Source organism: Phyllostomus discolor, chromosome 12 (assembly GCF_004126475.2).
Source record: "Phyllostomus discolor isolate MPI-MPIP mPhyDis1 chromosome 12, mPhyDis1.pri.v3, whole genome shotgun sequence".
Lineage (NCBI taxonomy): Eukaryota > Metazoa > Chordata > Mammalia > Chiroptera > Phyllostomidae > Phyllostomus > Phyllostomus discolor.
In genome coordinates this window covers 3300721-3317811 of record NC_040914.2, presented here as the reverse complement: position 1 = coordinate 3317811, position 17091 = coordinate 3300721, and the positions used below count along the sequence as shown (strand labels likewise).

At 38.2% G+C, this 17091-nt stretch overlaps 1 protein-coding gene across 4 annotated transcripts in view; it reads left to right on the top strand.

Annotated features, from left to right (window-relative positions):
* The window catches only part of LSM14A (LSM14A mRNA processing body assembly factor), a 60356-nt gene that overhangs the window by 24192 nt on the left and 19073 nt on the right, over positions 1–17091 (top strand). For all 4 annotated transcript variants that reach the window (XM_028529327.2, XM_028529326.2, XM_028529323.2 and 1 more), the window contains exons 2-3: positions 5640–5803; positions 9373–9502. In XM_028529327.2, coding sequence (XP_028385128.1) covers positions 5640–5803; positions 9373–9502 — 294 coding nt within the window. The remainder of the gene's footprint in view (positions 1–5639; positions 5804–9372; positions 9503–17091) is intronic.

The window sequence follows — 17091 nt, the reverse complement described above, 5'->3', positions numbered from 1 at the left end:
ATGCCAGAGATTTGTGAAAAGAAAAGGAAATGTTTATTTAATGCTGTACAGACTTAAAGTAGTGACCTAATGTCTTCATCAAAATCCCAAAGTCCCTCAAAACACTCACAAAGACATACAGTTCTTCCTTACCCCCTTTGCCCAGTCTGGGGTACTGTATTTCAGGAAAAGAAATAGAAGCCTGTGGTTCAGGCAGCCCCCAGTTCTTCCCAGTAATCCGTCTTGGCTGGTAGGCCTCCCTCAGTTCCCGGCACCATCAGCTGTGTTGCCAGGATCTCTGCTAAAGCCAAGTGGTGGTTCCCCCTTCTAAAGCTGCAGGGGTCCCCACTCTGGCAAAGCCGCGAGATTCTCTCTCCACTGCCCCAGCCCCGTGGCCCTCTCTGCAATGGCCATGGGAGTCTCTACTCTGCCAAAGCTGCATGGTTCTCCCTCCACAGTGGCTGCAAGGAGGAGGGTCACCACTCTCCCAAAGCTGAGTGGCGATTCTCTGCTAAAGCCGCATGGTGATTCTCTCTCGCAGGCCTGCGAGAATCCCCACTCTGCTAAAGACGGAGTGGTTCTCTCTCCACTGGCTGCCGTGTCTGGGTTTATATCCCCATGCCAATCTTCCTGTGCAACCCCATTTCCTACTCCTCCTACAATCAGTTACACCTGCCAGCACTCATATCCTTCCAGCTTTACTGGGCTGCCATCGTGAATCTGGGCAGGTGTGTCCCCATGTCATGGAGCCAGTCTTCTCCAAGCCCCATGCAGGCACTGTAACTCAGGGGACCTGCCTCCCAGTTACATCTTGGTGAGGAAGTCTGGACACCCCTGAGTTCTAGACCCCATTCCAAATCCCTATTTGGGGCCCCTCTCCTGGCTGCACCGTTACAGGGAGAACCATGGAAGAAATACTTGTAAGACTGAATATGTAGACAGATTGAGCCAAGAAGAAATTTGGTGTGTGGGCATCTTACACCATTCTTAACATGGCTTGCTCTTATTAGCTATTTGTTACCTACAAGTGCAAAAAATAAACAATAGGTTAGGGGAAATTGGGTGAAACAACATGATTTCTGACTGTACTGACGTTATTTTTATCAAGTGACTCTCTATAAAAGATAAGAGTATTAGTTTTTGTATTACCTTTTATGTTTTTCTCTTCCACTCATTGTCATCTCGCAATTCTTGTTAGAATATTATGTGCTACTGTGATGTAGGATTCAGAAGTCTCCTAAGACGGACCTGACTTACCTGGTCACATTTTGTAACTGTAGCCTTTTTTCAGCACTGTTAAAGTTACAATTTGTCTAGGACCATAGTAAATTGTCATATATGTTTATGTGGTTAAATGAACTTATTGTCCATCTCTTACCTTTGGTACCACTGTTTCTCTGAGTTGTTTGTTTGGATATAGCAAAGGATGAGTCCCCATATGTCTTACAGTGCACTAAATTTTTTTCTGGAAGTACAGTCAAACCTTGTGATCAAATTTAGGTCTTCATGTCAGAAAATTTCTGCTCTATCTTTCATTATATTTTTTTCCTATTTATTTTCTTGTCTTTCTCAGATAGCAATTAACTATTAGGTCTACCAAAAATCATTTTCTAACTATCCGATTGCTGACTTTTTCTTTACATTTTGTTTGCTTCTCTCAACACCGTTAATGCATTGGTTTTACTGCTTTGACTGTTCTGTTGTTGGTATGTACTTAAGAGTTCTGTTGTTATATTTGTGTTATCTGTTTTTCTCTTAACTCTGTATGCTACCTTTTCATTTTAGTGTTATTTTGATCATAAAAGTTTTATTTTTCTTGAGAACATAAAGCAATCTTTTTAATATGTGGTTATAGATTTGATAAGCTGTGGAAAACTAATGGAACTTCTCTATTATTTTATAGAGTGGGGGGCAGCCTTTGACTTTTCCCTCCTCAGCTTCGGGATGAGCTAATCGATTACTTTGGAGGGCTGGGACATTATACATTGGTGGTGGTGGTGGTGGTGGTGGTGCTGATGTTAGGAGGGAGATTGATTTATTTGTAATCTTGTTTGTTCTGCTTTTTTAAAATACATATATTTTATTGATTATACTATTAACAGTTATCCCATTTCCCCGCCTTCATTCTCCTCTACCCTTCACACCCCCTCCCACCCACATTCTCCCCATTAGTTCATGTCCCTATGTCGTATAAGTTCTTTAACTTACACATTTTCCATACTGTTCTTACTCTCTCTACCTTTTCCCCCTCTCTCCTCCTCCCACTCTCCTGTTGCTAACCCTCCATGTGATCTCCATTTCTGTGGTTCTGTTCCTGTTCTAGTTGTTTGCTTAGTTTGTTTTTGTTGTTGTTTTAGGTGTGGTTGTTAATAATTGTGTTTGCTGTCATTTTCCTATACATGTTTTTGATCTTCTTTTTTAATTTATTTATTTTTAGAGAGGGAAGGAGGGGAGGGAGGGAGAGAGAGAGAGAGAGAGAGAAACATCAATGTGTGGTTGCTGGGGGCCATGGCCTGCAACCCAGCCATGTGCCCTGACTGGGAATCGAACCTGCAATGCTTTGTATCTTCTTTTTCTTAGATAAGTCCCTTTAACATTTCATAAAATAAGGGCTTGGTGATGATGAACTCCCTTAAATTGACCTTATCTGAGAAGCACTTTATCTGCCCTTCCATTCTAAATGAAAGCTTTGCTGGATAGAGCAATCTTGGATGTAGGTCCTTGCCTTTCATGACTTGGAATACTACTTTCCAGCCCTTTCTTGCCTGCAAGGTTTCTTTTGAGAAATCAGCTGACAGTTTGATGGGAACTCCTCTGTAGGTTACTGTCTCCTTATCTCTTGCTGCTTCTAGGATTCTCTCCTTCATTTTTACCTTGGCTAATGTAATTATGATGTGCCTTGGTATGTTTCTTCTTGGGTCCAACTTCTTTGGGACTCTCTGAGCTTCCTGGACTCCCTGAAAGTCTATTTCCTTTGCTAGAGTGGGGAAGTTCTCCCTTATTATTTGTTCAAATAAGTTTTCCAGTTGTTGCTCTTCCTTTTCCCCTTCTGGTACCCCTATAATTCAGATGTTGGAACGTTTAAAGATGTCCTGGAGGTTCCTAAGACTCTCCTCTTTTTTTTTAATACTTGTTCTTCATTCTTTTCTGTTTGGTTGTTTCTTCCTTCTGGTCCACTCCATTGATTGGAGTCCCAGTCTCCTTCCCATCACTATTGATTCCCTGTGCATTTTCCTTCATTTCACTTAGCATAGCCTTCATTTTTGCATCTAATTTGTGAATGAATTCAACCAATTCTGTGAGCATCCTGATCACCAGTGCTTTGAACTGTGCATCTGATAGGTTGGATCTCTCTCGGTCACTTAGTTGTATTTGCTGTGGAGCTTTGATCTGTTCTTCCATTTGGTCCTTTTTTGGTCTTGTCGTGCCTGCTACATATGAGGGGCAGAGCCTTAGGTGTTCATAATTTAGGTAACAAAAGACAAAATGACAGGGCGGGGCAACCCAGTTGCTGGGTTGTGACGTTGTATGTGGGGGCACGGTCCGAGAGGGAACAATGGCACTTGCTCCACTCTCTGTCAGACTTCAATCCCTTCCACCGCTTCCCCCAAGCACGCTGGGCCTTTCTGTTGCTGATTCCCGTGTGTGGGTTTGTGTACATTCTAGGACCCTGTGGGTCTCTCCAGCGAACTCTCCTGTGATGCTGGGAGTCTCTCCCTGCACCTCAACCCCCACAGGTGTTTTCAGTCAGTGTTTTGAGGCTTTATTTTCTGATGCTGGGACCCTGGGTTGCTCAGTCTCACTCCCCAGTTTCACTGGTTTAAATGTGCACAAATGTGGGACCTCCTGGTCAGCCAGCCTCCTTGCGAGCAGTGTCTCACTTGATAACTGCCGCCTCACTGGGTCTGCCTGTTGTCACCCCGCGCCCAGGGTCTGCCAGCTGCCACTTGTGTGCCCAGGGTCTGCCCGCTGCCGTCTTGCACTTCTGGGGTGCCTTGCACACCCAGTGTCACTGCTTATTGTGCCTCGACCCCTTTCAGCCCAGCTGTCTGACTCCTCCCCACCTACTGGTCTGGATGAATGTGTCTATTTTAGCTCCCTCTTTGTGGGATTTCCATACAGTTCAATTTTCTCATAGTTCTGGTTATTTTTTTCCTGAATTACTGTTATCTTTATTTTGGTTGTGCAAGGAGGCACAGTGCATCTACCTTCACTTCCATCTTGGTGGGAAGTCTCTGCCTTTTTTTTTTTTCCTATTCTTATATTTAGCCCTCCTTTTGGATAAAGGACAAAATGTAGAACCTTGACACTTACTTACTCCTGCCCTGATAAAGTAGTGTTTGGCAACCAGGGAAGGGGAGTTTCCACTCTTCATCCATGTTTTCTGTCTTATCACATCTGGGTTTCTATCCCCATCCACCAAGTTGCTGGATGCCTGTGAAAATTTTTAAGGGCATGTTACATATGGTTTCTAGGATTCACCTTCCATTGAATCCTAGCATCTGGTGATACTTTGTAACAAAATTTCATGGCATGTGTTTGAGATCATTTCCTAGAGTTAGGGGTATTTTTAACTTTGTTGTTTATTTTGTATAGTTTTCAGGAGGAATACTTTTCAGCAAACCTATACTTGTGTCTACAGTCTTCCTTGGAAGTCTTGTAAGGACAAGAAAAAATTTTTAGGGTTAAAAAGGGCATTATTTAAACAAATAATATTTACCTTCACTCTAGCTCTGGATCGGTTCTGTGGGAAAATGTATACATTCTAAACTTTCTACAATGCTGAGGGGTTTACTCCTCTAGAATGCTCTTTAAATGGACAATATATGATTTTTCAAACTTTCTTATCTGGAACTAGTTCTATGGAAACTTTCAGAAGTTTCCTAAGACAGTGAACATGCAACTTTAATAGTCATAAGAAACTCTTGGGGAACTGTTCAGATTTATAGCCCTTCCATCCAGAAAATCTGATTCAGTATATTTGAATAGGAACCCAGAAGTCTTTTTAGTTTACCCTGATACAGGTGGTCCACTATTTCACTTTGAGTGATGCTATTATCTTAAGTGTTAAAATAATCACATTTAATTTTGAGATACATAATTTAGGTGACAAGAGCATTTCAGGCTGTCCCAAGGAGCTGAATAGCTGATAGCTGCTTGGCTCAGCTCCAGGTGACCTACTACTCACCAAGATAGATGTTCCCTTCGTTGTCTTCTCTTAATCCCAAAGTTTAGTTTCCCAAACTTTGGGATTTAGTGGACTAGGTAAGTCTTCACGCCCTGCCCCCCCCCCCCCCCCCCCCCCCCACACACACACAGGTTTCCAATTTTTTTTATTTTGCTGAATGAGGACATTAAAAACAAATCAACAATGAAAGAAAGGACATTATAACACTTCCTCTTACCACGAGTACCAAAGATATAAATGTAGAAAGAACACCACATTGTAATACAGTCTTTTAAACAATACATTTATAGCTCTAGGCAAAACCCACTCATTTTTCTCTTTTGTAAAAAAAATTAGCTACAGATTAATGAATACTTTCTCTTGGATGACATTTAGGAACTGCTGCTTAGTACTTGAAACAGTACACTTATAAAAGGCACTACGTGAATATGATAAGTAGGCACATGTCTCATATTCTCTGTTTTCTTACCAGTGCGGTCCTTTGGTACAGAAGACAGACCAACAGATCGTCCAATACCACCTCGAGATGAAGTCTTTGAATATATTATATTCCGTGGAAGTGATATTAAAGACCTCACTGTTTGTGAACCACCAAAACCACAATGTTCCTTGCCTCAAGACCCAGCTATTGTTCAGGTAACTCATAGTAAATTTGTCTTGGAGTTCAAGTAAACTTAATACATACATGGTTAGTCATGGCTTTTGCCCCTCCCTGGGTTTTTAGGTTTTTAAATTTTCTCAGTTGAATGCTCATATAATTGACCATTTTACAGTTCCCTGGATACCTAAAATACCCGGATAATGTTTTCATCTATATCCTAAAATATTTCCTTTAAAGACAGTTAAAATACGTAACATTTATTGAGGTCTAATTATATGAGAAGCACTATCAATACCCTCTGAGTTTGGTATTATAATTATTCTCAGTGTTTACAAGTGAGATTGCAATAGCGCCACAATCTGAATGCACCCAGGCAGTCTGGCTCTGGAATCCAAGATCCATGCACTATATTAATTCTCATATGGTTCATAATAGAAAACAAGGGTGGTGATGACTACTCTTTGGTAAGAGTATTAGGTTTAAGGGGATGGGGGAAGCTAAATCACTTTATATTGTGTATTCTATGTATGTATGTATGTATGTATGTATGTATTACTATACATACATTTTAGAAAATAGCCAAACATAAAAAAGTTTAACATACAGCCATGTTCAGTTCCCTAAATAAGGCATTAAAAAAGACTAAGTGTTCTCAGTAAAAGAACTAAAAGAATTGTGTTTTATTAAAAACAGAAGCACATGATGTCTAAAAGATTTTAAATTATGGATTAAAGAGGGTGTCCATTATAGTACCTGTTTACATTTTAATTGGAAGCATATAGAAATTGTCTGTCAGGGTTCAGAGAGCCAGCTCTCTCTCTTGGATTCCTGCACAGAAGACACACCCAGGATTCAGGTCTTACAGCAGAATATACACTAGCTGCCTTTTGGCCTTTGTGTCTTGGGCAGTGCAGCCTTTAATTCCGTGCAGTCTTATTTTCTATCAGTGGTCAGTTTTTCCAGGTCAAGTGTAAACTTGTTGAAGGCAGGACCACCTATTTATAACAAGACCTAACTTTTTAGCCTAATCTCCTTATTTTGTTTAATCTTTACAGCATCAAATGAATCACTTAATAAGATTTAAGCTATGAAATCTTACGTTAAAATAGAATAATTAAAGTATTTATGGATGAAAAAATTGTCAGCTATAACAGCAGAGGAAGCAGATTCACATAAGAGTACCCTTTTTGGACTATAAGACGCACCTCCCCAGATTTGGGCAGAAATGGGGGTGTGTCTTATAGTCTGAATGTAGCTTACCTGGCTTGCTGTGGGAGTGGGGGTGGTAGAGCAGGGTCACATGTTATTAAATATTTTACCACATTTTTTGCTTCAATTTTTTTTTTCCTATTTTCTTCTAAAACCTAAATGCGTCTTATGGACCTAAAAATACAGTATTTGAGGACAAAGCTGATTAAAAGCTTGTGACCCCCTTAGTTTTCCTCTGAATCCATTTCCTTCTCAGCCTTTTTCTTTATTAGAAGTCTTTGCACTAAAATATGTTTATTAATTTCATCAGTGTAATACTTTTAAATCAACTTTCCTGTTTTGTGCTGAGTGATAAAATCTTAGTTTTCCACAAAACAGAATCTTAATATATATACAGGGTAGGGCATGAATAACACCCCTTTTTTAATTACAAAATCATAAGCATGTAATCCTGTAACATAACAAAATCACATTCAAGCACACCTTATGGCATTGTAGGTGAAATGTTCAAATTAAAATTATATATTATTACACCCATATTATTACCCTACCAACCACACTCAAGCATGTGTTACTTCTGCTGGGCCTTGTAATATCTTGCATAGGCTTTGTCTTCTAGTTATTAAAATATCTCATAAACTCTTCTAATATGAAATTAAAGGAGGAAAAAGACCTTATAACATTTATTTACTATTCATTTTTGCTGAATATAAGATAAGCTTTTTAATAAGAAGTGGTGAATTTGATTGTTGTAACAAACTGGAGAAATCCTTTACTCTCATCTATCCTCTTTTTAAGTCTTACTTTTGAGGAAGTAAATGTGAAGGAATCCTGAGAAAACTGAACTTTTTAAATGGAGATAGTAGAGACACATTCTAATAGAAATAGCAGCCAATACCAGCGACTTTCAACCTGTGTGTCACAAGAATTTTTAAAACTTGCAATACCTGACTTAGGGACACTGACCTCTTTTTCCTAGTATTGTCAAATTTAAAAATGACAACAGCCAACCTAACAGTAGTCATCCAGTATGAATGGATCAAAATTATACTTCTTTTGGGGGGGTCAGATAGGCAAAAAATAGATAATTTTGATGCACTGCAGAATTTTAGTAATTAGTTTATATGTGCCAGGAGATGAAAAAGGTTTAAAATCTCTGGCCTACACCAAAGAGTGGTGGTACCTGTCAGATGATAGATAGATAGATAGACAGACAGACAGACAGACAGAGTAATTTTCCAGGGAACCAGTTATTTAAGTAATCAGCTTTATGGAATGAGAAAAATCAAGAGCAAAGATCAAAATGGTATTGAATAACTTCTAACTGCCATATATTTTGATTCATCCTTTTGGTAGTATTTATTGAGCACCTAATACTAGCAGTGAATACAAATACAAGGTCTTGCCATCAGTGAGCTTATGTCCTAGTAGTTATGAGTATACTTCATATTTATATTATGAAATATATTAAGATAAGTTTATATGTAAACTTTGTATATATACATATTAAATTATGTTTCAGGTTCCGTAAGTTAAGATTTTTTAATTTTTAACTTAATGGAACTATATTTAAAAATGTAAACTTTTATGTGGGATAGTTTGTTTTTGCATCTCTTCCTTGTAAACTTAGTAGTATACCTCAAATAATCAAAAATAAGAGTAAAATCAAAAGTGAGATATCTTATTTGTCCGCACCAGACTTAAAACTCATGATAACCAATTATGATTTTTCTTATATATTTTTAAGCAGTTACTTTACTTGATATTCAAATAACATTTCTTCAGTTCTTCCTAAATCTACTATAAAACGCTTTACTCAAAGGAAGAGTTTATTGCAGAAAAAAGTTTTTATAAATCATAGTGAGTATAATTTGCACATACAGTAAACCCTTGAACAACATAGAACTCAGAGACGCCAACCCCCACACAGTCAAAAATCCACATGTAACTTTTGACTCCTCCAAAACTTAAGTACAGTTGTCCATCAGATTGCATAAGAGGTTAGTTCCAGGACCACCTGTAGATACTAAAATCCATAGGTGTTCAAGTCCTTTATATAAAATGTCTTAGAATGATGTATAGAGTTGGCCCTCTCCATTTGTGGTTTCAACCAACCAGAGATACAGAGCGCCAACTATATTTACTGAAAAAAATTTGCATATAAGTAGACCACAGTTCAAACTCCTGTTGTTCAAGGGTCAACTGTATATATAAATTGTGAAATTAGAAGGTTATTCAGCTGTTGTGATGTTAAATGTATCTTTTAAGTTATAATTGCTTTTGTACCTAGTAGTTATAATTTAATAGTTTTCTTAAAAATGTAAATATCTAAATTTCTCTCCATTATATGCATGTTGTTTAGAGCCTGGAAAAATAACCCACAATTTTTCTTCAGTCTTCACTAGGCTCGTCTACTTCTTCATTCCAGTCAGTGGGTTCCTATGGACCTTTTGGCAGGATGTCAACTTACAGTCAGTTCAGTCCAAGTTCATTAGTTGGGCAGCAGTTTGGTGCTGTTGGTGTTGGTACGTTTAGCTTTTATCTTTTTCTTTTTTCTTACCACAAATTTTTAGATATTTCATTTGGTGTTCCTTTATGTTAAAGCCTTTTGTATTAAAGGCTTTATTTAATGTCCTTATTGACTAGTGATTCTAAAATGGTCATCTCTCGGTCCTGGCCACATAGCTCAGTTGGTTAGAGCATCTTTATGATAAACCAAGTTTATGACCAATGAATGTATAAATAAATGGAACAACAAAATTGATATTTCTCTTTCAACTCATTAAATAAAACAGCCTCTCAGAATATACTTTTTAAAAACTAGATATAACCCATTATCAAGTTTCATTGAATTTTTTTTTAAGTTTTTTTAAAGAGATTATTTATTTTTAGACGTAGGGGAAGGGAGAGAAATGTCAATGTGTGGTTGCCTCTCTTGCACCCCAGGCATGTGTCCTGACTGGGGACCTGGCCCACAGCTGAGGCATGTGTCCTGACTGGGAATCAAACTGGTGATCCTTTGGTTCACAGGCCATCTCCCAATCCACTGAGCTACTCCAACCAGGGCATGGATCTGGATTTTTATAAAACGTTGATATAAAGAATGTCATAGGAGTGTTGCAGGTTCAATTCCCAGCCAGGGTACATGCCTGGGTTGCAGGCCATAACCCCCAGCAACGGCACATTGATGTTTCTCTCTCTATCTCCCTCCCTTCTCTCTCTCTCAAAAAAATAAATAAATAAAATCTTTTTTAAAAATGTCATGGGGACTACTGAGAAACACTGAATACAGACTAAATGTTGGATGGTGTTACTGTTAATTTTCTTAGAGGAGAATGTTTTTGTTTTGGACTAATGGTTTTGAAGTATTTAAGGGTGATTGTACTCTATCCAGACAAAAGAGAAGTGTGTACTTCATGATATAAAGAAATGAAGAAACAGAATAGGCCTGGCGAGATGTTAGCAGTCGGTGAAACTAGATAAGGAATACATAAGTATTCAGGTGTACACTTTCAATTTGACTTAGGTTTGACATGTTTTCAAATTAAAAATTATAAATATTTAATTCCTTTTAAACTTATTCTTTAATAGGCAAAATAATGTAACTTTGGTTCATGTACCTCCTACACCTATTTAAGTAGTAAGAGCAATGTTAATTATACATGTTAAATCTGTATATATTCTATGTTAGCTATAACTATTAAAACCCTATTCTTAGGATTCAAATAAGAGACAGTTGCAAGTTATATTATTCTTTTGAAATTCCTTTCACTAAATTGAATAGTTGGCTGATGCTGGGATTATTATTATTATTGTATTGAGATGGCCAAAAAGCACATTTAGTTTTTTCCATATGATGGCTCTAGTAGTGCTTAGTTGTCCATAACTTCATTTGAAACAATTTTGTTAGGTTGTATTATGACAGCTGTCACATCAGCGTGCATTTTTTAAAAAAACTTAACAAAATTAGTGAATATTTGTGCAGCCATTTTAATACTGAAGATAGAAGAAAATACGCAACATTTTCGGCATATTATGCTTTATTTCAAGAAAGGTAAAAACAGCTGAAACACAAAAATTTGTGCAGTGTATGAAGAAGATGCTGTAACTGAAGGAACATGTCAAAAGTGGTGTGCCAAGTTTCTTGGTACTATTGACATTTTGCCCAAATAATTCTTTGCTATGGAGCTGTCTGCATTGGAAGATGTTTAGCAGCACCCCTGGGAGATAGCCAACATACTGAAAATATCCAAATCAATAAAATGTGTCTTTTATTTTATGGAAAAAAACTAAACGGACTTTTTGGCTAATCCAATACTTGATTTCCTACATTACTATGAAGTTTGCATGACATAATATGTGTATGTATAAAGCATTTGGTCAGGGTCTAGTACATAGTGTCTGTATAGTAAATACTGCTCTGCCATTCTTCAGAGCCTCCCCCTCTAATTAAAGTATTTTGTGGTGGTGAAATATATGTTCCTTGTGAATGATTTTATTTAATTTTAAAACTACTAGAGGTTGCTGGTTAGTATTTTTTAGGTATCACAAAGGTGCAGAAGGTTTTAGTTGTCCTTTCTGTGTTAGTTGAGTAATTTTAGCAGTGGCAATTCTTTTTAGATTGTTTGATTTCTGTATTGATGGGATAATTTGTGGCGCAGCTAATTTGAGAATATATATTTAAAAGTTGTTAAGTAAGTAGGAAAACTGTAGTGTTGATTAAGGCAACAAATGTTTTATAGAAAAAGATTTAACTCAGAGTTTGTGTTGGCACAAATTAAGCCAGATTTTAAACCATGTGTCTTGTTTTCATTTTTGGTTCCTGGTATTCTGAATTTTTTTAAATTGATTTGAGGGGAGGAGGTAGAGAGAAACATTGATTTGTTGTTCCGCTTATTTATGCATTCATTGGTTGAATTCTTGTACGTGCCCTCACCAGGGATCAAACCCACAACCTTGGCCTATCAGAACAATGCTCTAACCAACTGAGCTACCCAGCCGGGCCTAGTATTCTGATTTTAAATCAAAGTTTAAATAATTTAGGATTACACTATTGCTATTTGATTAGGGAGAAAAAATTTCCACTTTAATTTTCATATATTGTTATAGTTTTTCTACAGTTTTATTTGTAATTTATATCATGAAGGGCTAATATCCTTATAGAGTTTTTAAAAATGACTACAACCCAACAGAAAAATGAGCAAGGGTTAAAAACTAACTTTCCCTTTTTCAAAAAAAAAAAAAGAAAAAGAAAGAAAGAAAGAAATACAGATGGCCCTTAAATGTGGGAAGATGTTTAAATCTTGCTTATAATAAGAGATATACAAATTAAATCTACATACTTTCCCTTTTTCAAAAAAAAAAAGAAAGAAAAAGAAAGAAAGAAATACAGATGGCCCTTAAATGTGGGAAGATGTTTAAATCTTGCTTATAATAAGAGATATACAAATTAAATCTACATCAAGACACCATTTTTCACTGTCAGTCTGACAAAACCCAAAATATTGAGTATATTCTTTTTTGGCAAGATTATGGAGGAACAGTTACTATCATACATTGAAAGGAATGATGTATCAGATGGCATTAAAGCACTACTTATTTTAAGCTAAAATAATTGTTATATGCAAAGATTAGGTCATTGTTGACTTTGATAATTTATGGATGCTTAGGAAAAATTAATTATCTCACACTGTATCAAGCAGCAAAGCAGCCATGGCATGCTAAGCCTCATAATGCTGTTATGGGCTAGATGAAGGAATATTGGCTGAACAAACAGATTGGGTACATTGTAGCTGGTTAAATAATCAAACCATATTGCACAATGATTCTTTTAGGTCTCCAGTATTTTGTACAAATTGATTTTTAATCACTGAGTTTGATGAATACTTAGAGGCATGCTTATGAATTTTATAGTTAGCATAAAACCAGGAGGGTATTTCATGCATTATGGGTGACAGACTAAAGGATTTTTAAAGATGTATTTTAATGGCCCTGGCTGGGTATCTCATTTGGTTAGAGCATCATCCTGATACGCCAAGGTTGCAGATTCAACTTGCCATCGGGGCACATACAAGAATCAAACAATGCATAAATAAGTGGAACAACAAGTCAATGTATCTCTCTCTTTTTTCTCTGTCTCTCTCTAAAAATTAATAAAATTTTATGAAAGTTTTTTAAAAATGTACTTTGGTAAAGGGTAAAGGAATTAAACATTCTAGTTAAAAGGCAGAGGTTATCAAACTGAATTTTTAAAAAACGATATCAGGCTGTATGATGCTTATAAGAGATACACTGTTTATAAGAAAGATAGTAAAAGAAATAGGCATGATGTACTACACAAACTCTCATGACAAAACTATGTTAAGTAAGTGAATATCAGACAAAATAGCTTAAAGATCAGGGGTAGTATCAGAGATAAAGGGGGATTCTTCATAATGGCACAGGGGGCAGTTCATTAGGAAGCTGTAACAATCCTAAATGTGTGTTTAACTTTTTTTTTAAGATTTTATTTATTTATTTTTAAAGAGAGGGAAAGAGAGGGAGAGAAACATCAGTGTGTGGTTGCCTTTCGTGTGGCCCCCACTGGGGACCTGGTCTGCAACCCAGGCATGTGCCCTAACTGGGAATTGAACCAGCAACCCTTTGGTTCACAGGCCTGTGCTCAATCCACTAAGCCTCACCAGCAAAGGCCCCATCAGATATTTTTAAAATAGTAATTGACACATCGATTCTAAGGATTTTATGGAAATAAAAACCTAGAATAACCAAAATAGTCTTAAAGAAGAAGAGAATTGGAGGTTTTTACTCAATTTCAAGATTTATTATATACTTATAGTAATTAGAACAGTGAATTATTGATACAAATACATCAAGAGTAAAGAATAGTGAGTACAGACTTCTGGTCAAGATGGCGGTGTAGGCAGACATGACTCACCTCTTCACACAACCGTATCAAAAGTACAACTAAAATATAGAACAATATCACTCAGGAACAACAGAAATCAGGAAATCTGACAATTACGGAATTAAAGAAACCACATTCCTCCAGACTGGTAGGAGGGGTGCAGACGCAGAACAGGCTGGCCCCACACCCACGTGGATAAAAATTTGGGAGGGATGTCTTGGGAGCAAGGAGTCCCAGACCCACACCAGGTTCACCAACCCAGGATTCCAGTGCCAGGAAATAAGTCCCCACAACTTCTGGCTGTAGAAACAGCAGGGATTGAGTTGATGGAAGACACTGCTGGAGCCCCAAGCAGTTCCTCATAAAGAATTCACACACGGACTCACCTACTCAGACTCATTCTCTCTGAGCTCCAGCACTGCAGTAACAGCTTGAAGGGCACCAGTGGTATATAGGGAGAGACTGAAGTGTCTGGCTTATGGTGAATAGAGGCCATGGTCCCTTTGCTGAGCCCCACAGAGCCAGTAGGCTGGTGCCATACCTGAGACTCTCATCAATCTGGCTAACACTGTGACCCACCCTGAACATCCACAGAGGCTCTACCCCACCCAACTTATGGGCTCACCCAAACTACTTTTCCAGAAGAATGCCTGGTCTTGGCCCCTAAATCCTACCAAACAAGCAACAGCTGGCTTCAGTGATCTCTAGCAGTAGCTAGATTAGAATCACAGCTTTGCTTCACCTGGGAATCTCCATGTCCAGCATGAGTAGCAGCCATCTCAGATTGCTTTCCAGCTCAAACAGGGTGCCCCTGACAAAACACAGGTAGGGACTGACCTTGGCCTGCACCACCCAGGAAACCCCAGGGCCATTGCACCCAGTGGACAGCTATAGACCACGTCAGAGCACCACCACTGTGCCCCTGCACAGCTGATCCTCCATGGATGGCAGAGGTTAGTGGTCAGTGGTCACAGCCAGTCTTTGCAGCTAGCTGGCCTGGGTAAATCCCTCCCATTGATTTGGCAACAGCAACCAAGTTTCAACTACAAAAGGGGAACCACACCTCAAATACCCTGCTTGGGTGATAGGAGAGGCTGTGCCACTGGACCCTACAGGACACCTACTACTTTAGGCCACACTGCAAGATACAGAGTCAAAGCAGCTCTACCTAATACATAGAAACAAACACAGGGAGGCTGCCAAAACGAGGAGACAAAGAAACAGGGCCCAAATGAAAGAACAGATCAAAACTCCAGAAAAAGAGCTAAATGAAATGGAGGTAAGCAATCTATCAGATGCAGAGTTTAAAGCACTGTTTATAAGGATGCTCAAGGAACTCAGTGAGGACCTCAGCAGCATAAAAAAAGACCCAGTCAGAACTGGAGGATATAATAATTGAAATAAAGAACAATTTACAGGGAAACAACAGTAGAATGTATGAAACTGAGAATCAAATCAATGATTTGAAACATAAGGAACCAAAAAAGAATTACACAGAACAACAAGAAGAAACAAAGAATCCAAAAAAAGCAGCCTCTGGGACAACTTTTAAGAGAGCCAACATTCACATCATAGGGGTGCCAAAAGCAAAAGAGAAGGAGCAAGAAATTGGAAATCTGTCTGAAAAAATAGTGAAAGAAAACTTCCCTAAGTTGGTGAAGGAAATAAATAGACTTGCAAGTCCAGAAAGCAGAGAGTCCCAGTTATTATGGATGCAAAGAGGCCCACTCCAAGAAACGTAATTATAAGGCCAAAGGTTAAAGATAAAGAAAGGATCTTAAAAGCAGCAAAAGAAGTTTGTTGCAGGATGGGAGGGGGGAGGGAGAGATGGGTGAAGAGGCAAGGGGATGGAGAAGTGCAAATAGGTAGTTACAGAGTAGCCAAGGTGATGTAAATGGAGTAACCAAAGAACTTCTACACGTGACCCAAGGACTTGGATAATGGTGGGGGGATTGCCTGAGGGAGTAGAGGGGGCAGGTTGGAGAGGGAGACAGGAGGGAAAGTCAGGACAACTCTAATAGCATAATCAGTAAAATATAACTTTTTAAAAAAGAATAGCAAATACAGTAATAGACCCATTTAAATACTGATTTAAAACAAAGATGCCAGTATAGTACAACGGAGAGGGGGGACGTCTTTTTTTCTTTTTCTTTTTTTTTTTAAGACAGCATGTGAGAGAAATATCAGTTTGTTCTACTTATTTATGCATTCATAGGTTGCTTCTTGTATGTACCCCAATTGGAAATCAAACCCTTAGCCTAGACATATCAGGATGACACTCTAAGCAACTGAGCTTCCCTGCCAGGACCCTAGAGATGGGGATATGTGACTTTTTTCTTCCTTTTTCCTTTTTTTTTTTTTTTTTAAGAGAATAAAGATTTTATTCAGGCTCCAATAAAGGAGAAGGGCAGGGTGTGGAGAGATACACCAGCTGGGGATGTTTTTAACAAATGATGTTGCAGCAGCTGGATATCTATTGGGGGGGAATTTTCATTGACCCTCCCTTCACACCATACATTAAAAAAATAATAATTTGAAATAAATTAATAGCAGAACTGGGGAAGGGATGTGGGTGTGGTATGACCAGCTCAGAGAAGAGATGAAGGATATAGAAGAGTTTGCTAACTGGGGGGCAAGCAGTGGGAGGTTGAGTCAGGTGAGGAAACACAGAACAGCATGGAGATATATATCATCAGAGTGGCTTACATCTTGATCATTGCCCAGAAATAGTAGTAATAATGGGATGAATTCTACTTCCTACAGAGTTACTAAGAGCACTATCCCAACATTTCTGGGCATGTTGTGGGAGGTTATATTAGGCCTCTCTTGGGCTAGCTGGGGCTGCATCCTAACTGAATCACACCTGCAAGAGAGTCCCATTAGTTCTTATCTGAGATACTGTGCTAGACCCTGATACCCCATTTTAGGATCGCTATTCGTTAACTTAGGAGACAAAGGGTGGGGAGTAAATACCATGTGAGGGTGAGTCATGGTTGAAGGAACAGGAATTGCTTAAAAATGAGAAGATTGTGATGGGTATGATTATAGTCTTCAAATATTTTAAAAGAGTAAATGGATAAATCTGTGGAGTAGACTGGTGAAAACAAGCAAAGTGGTAAGAGAAGTAGGCATATAAGGGGAGATGTGTAGGTAGTTTGAACTTTTTATCTTGAGAGCAGTGGAAAGCTTTGAGCATTGTAGTAATATGCT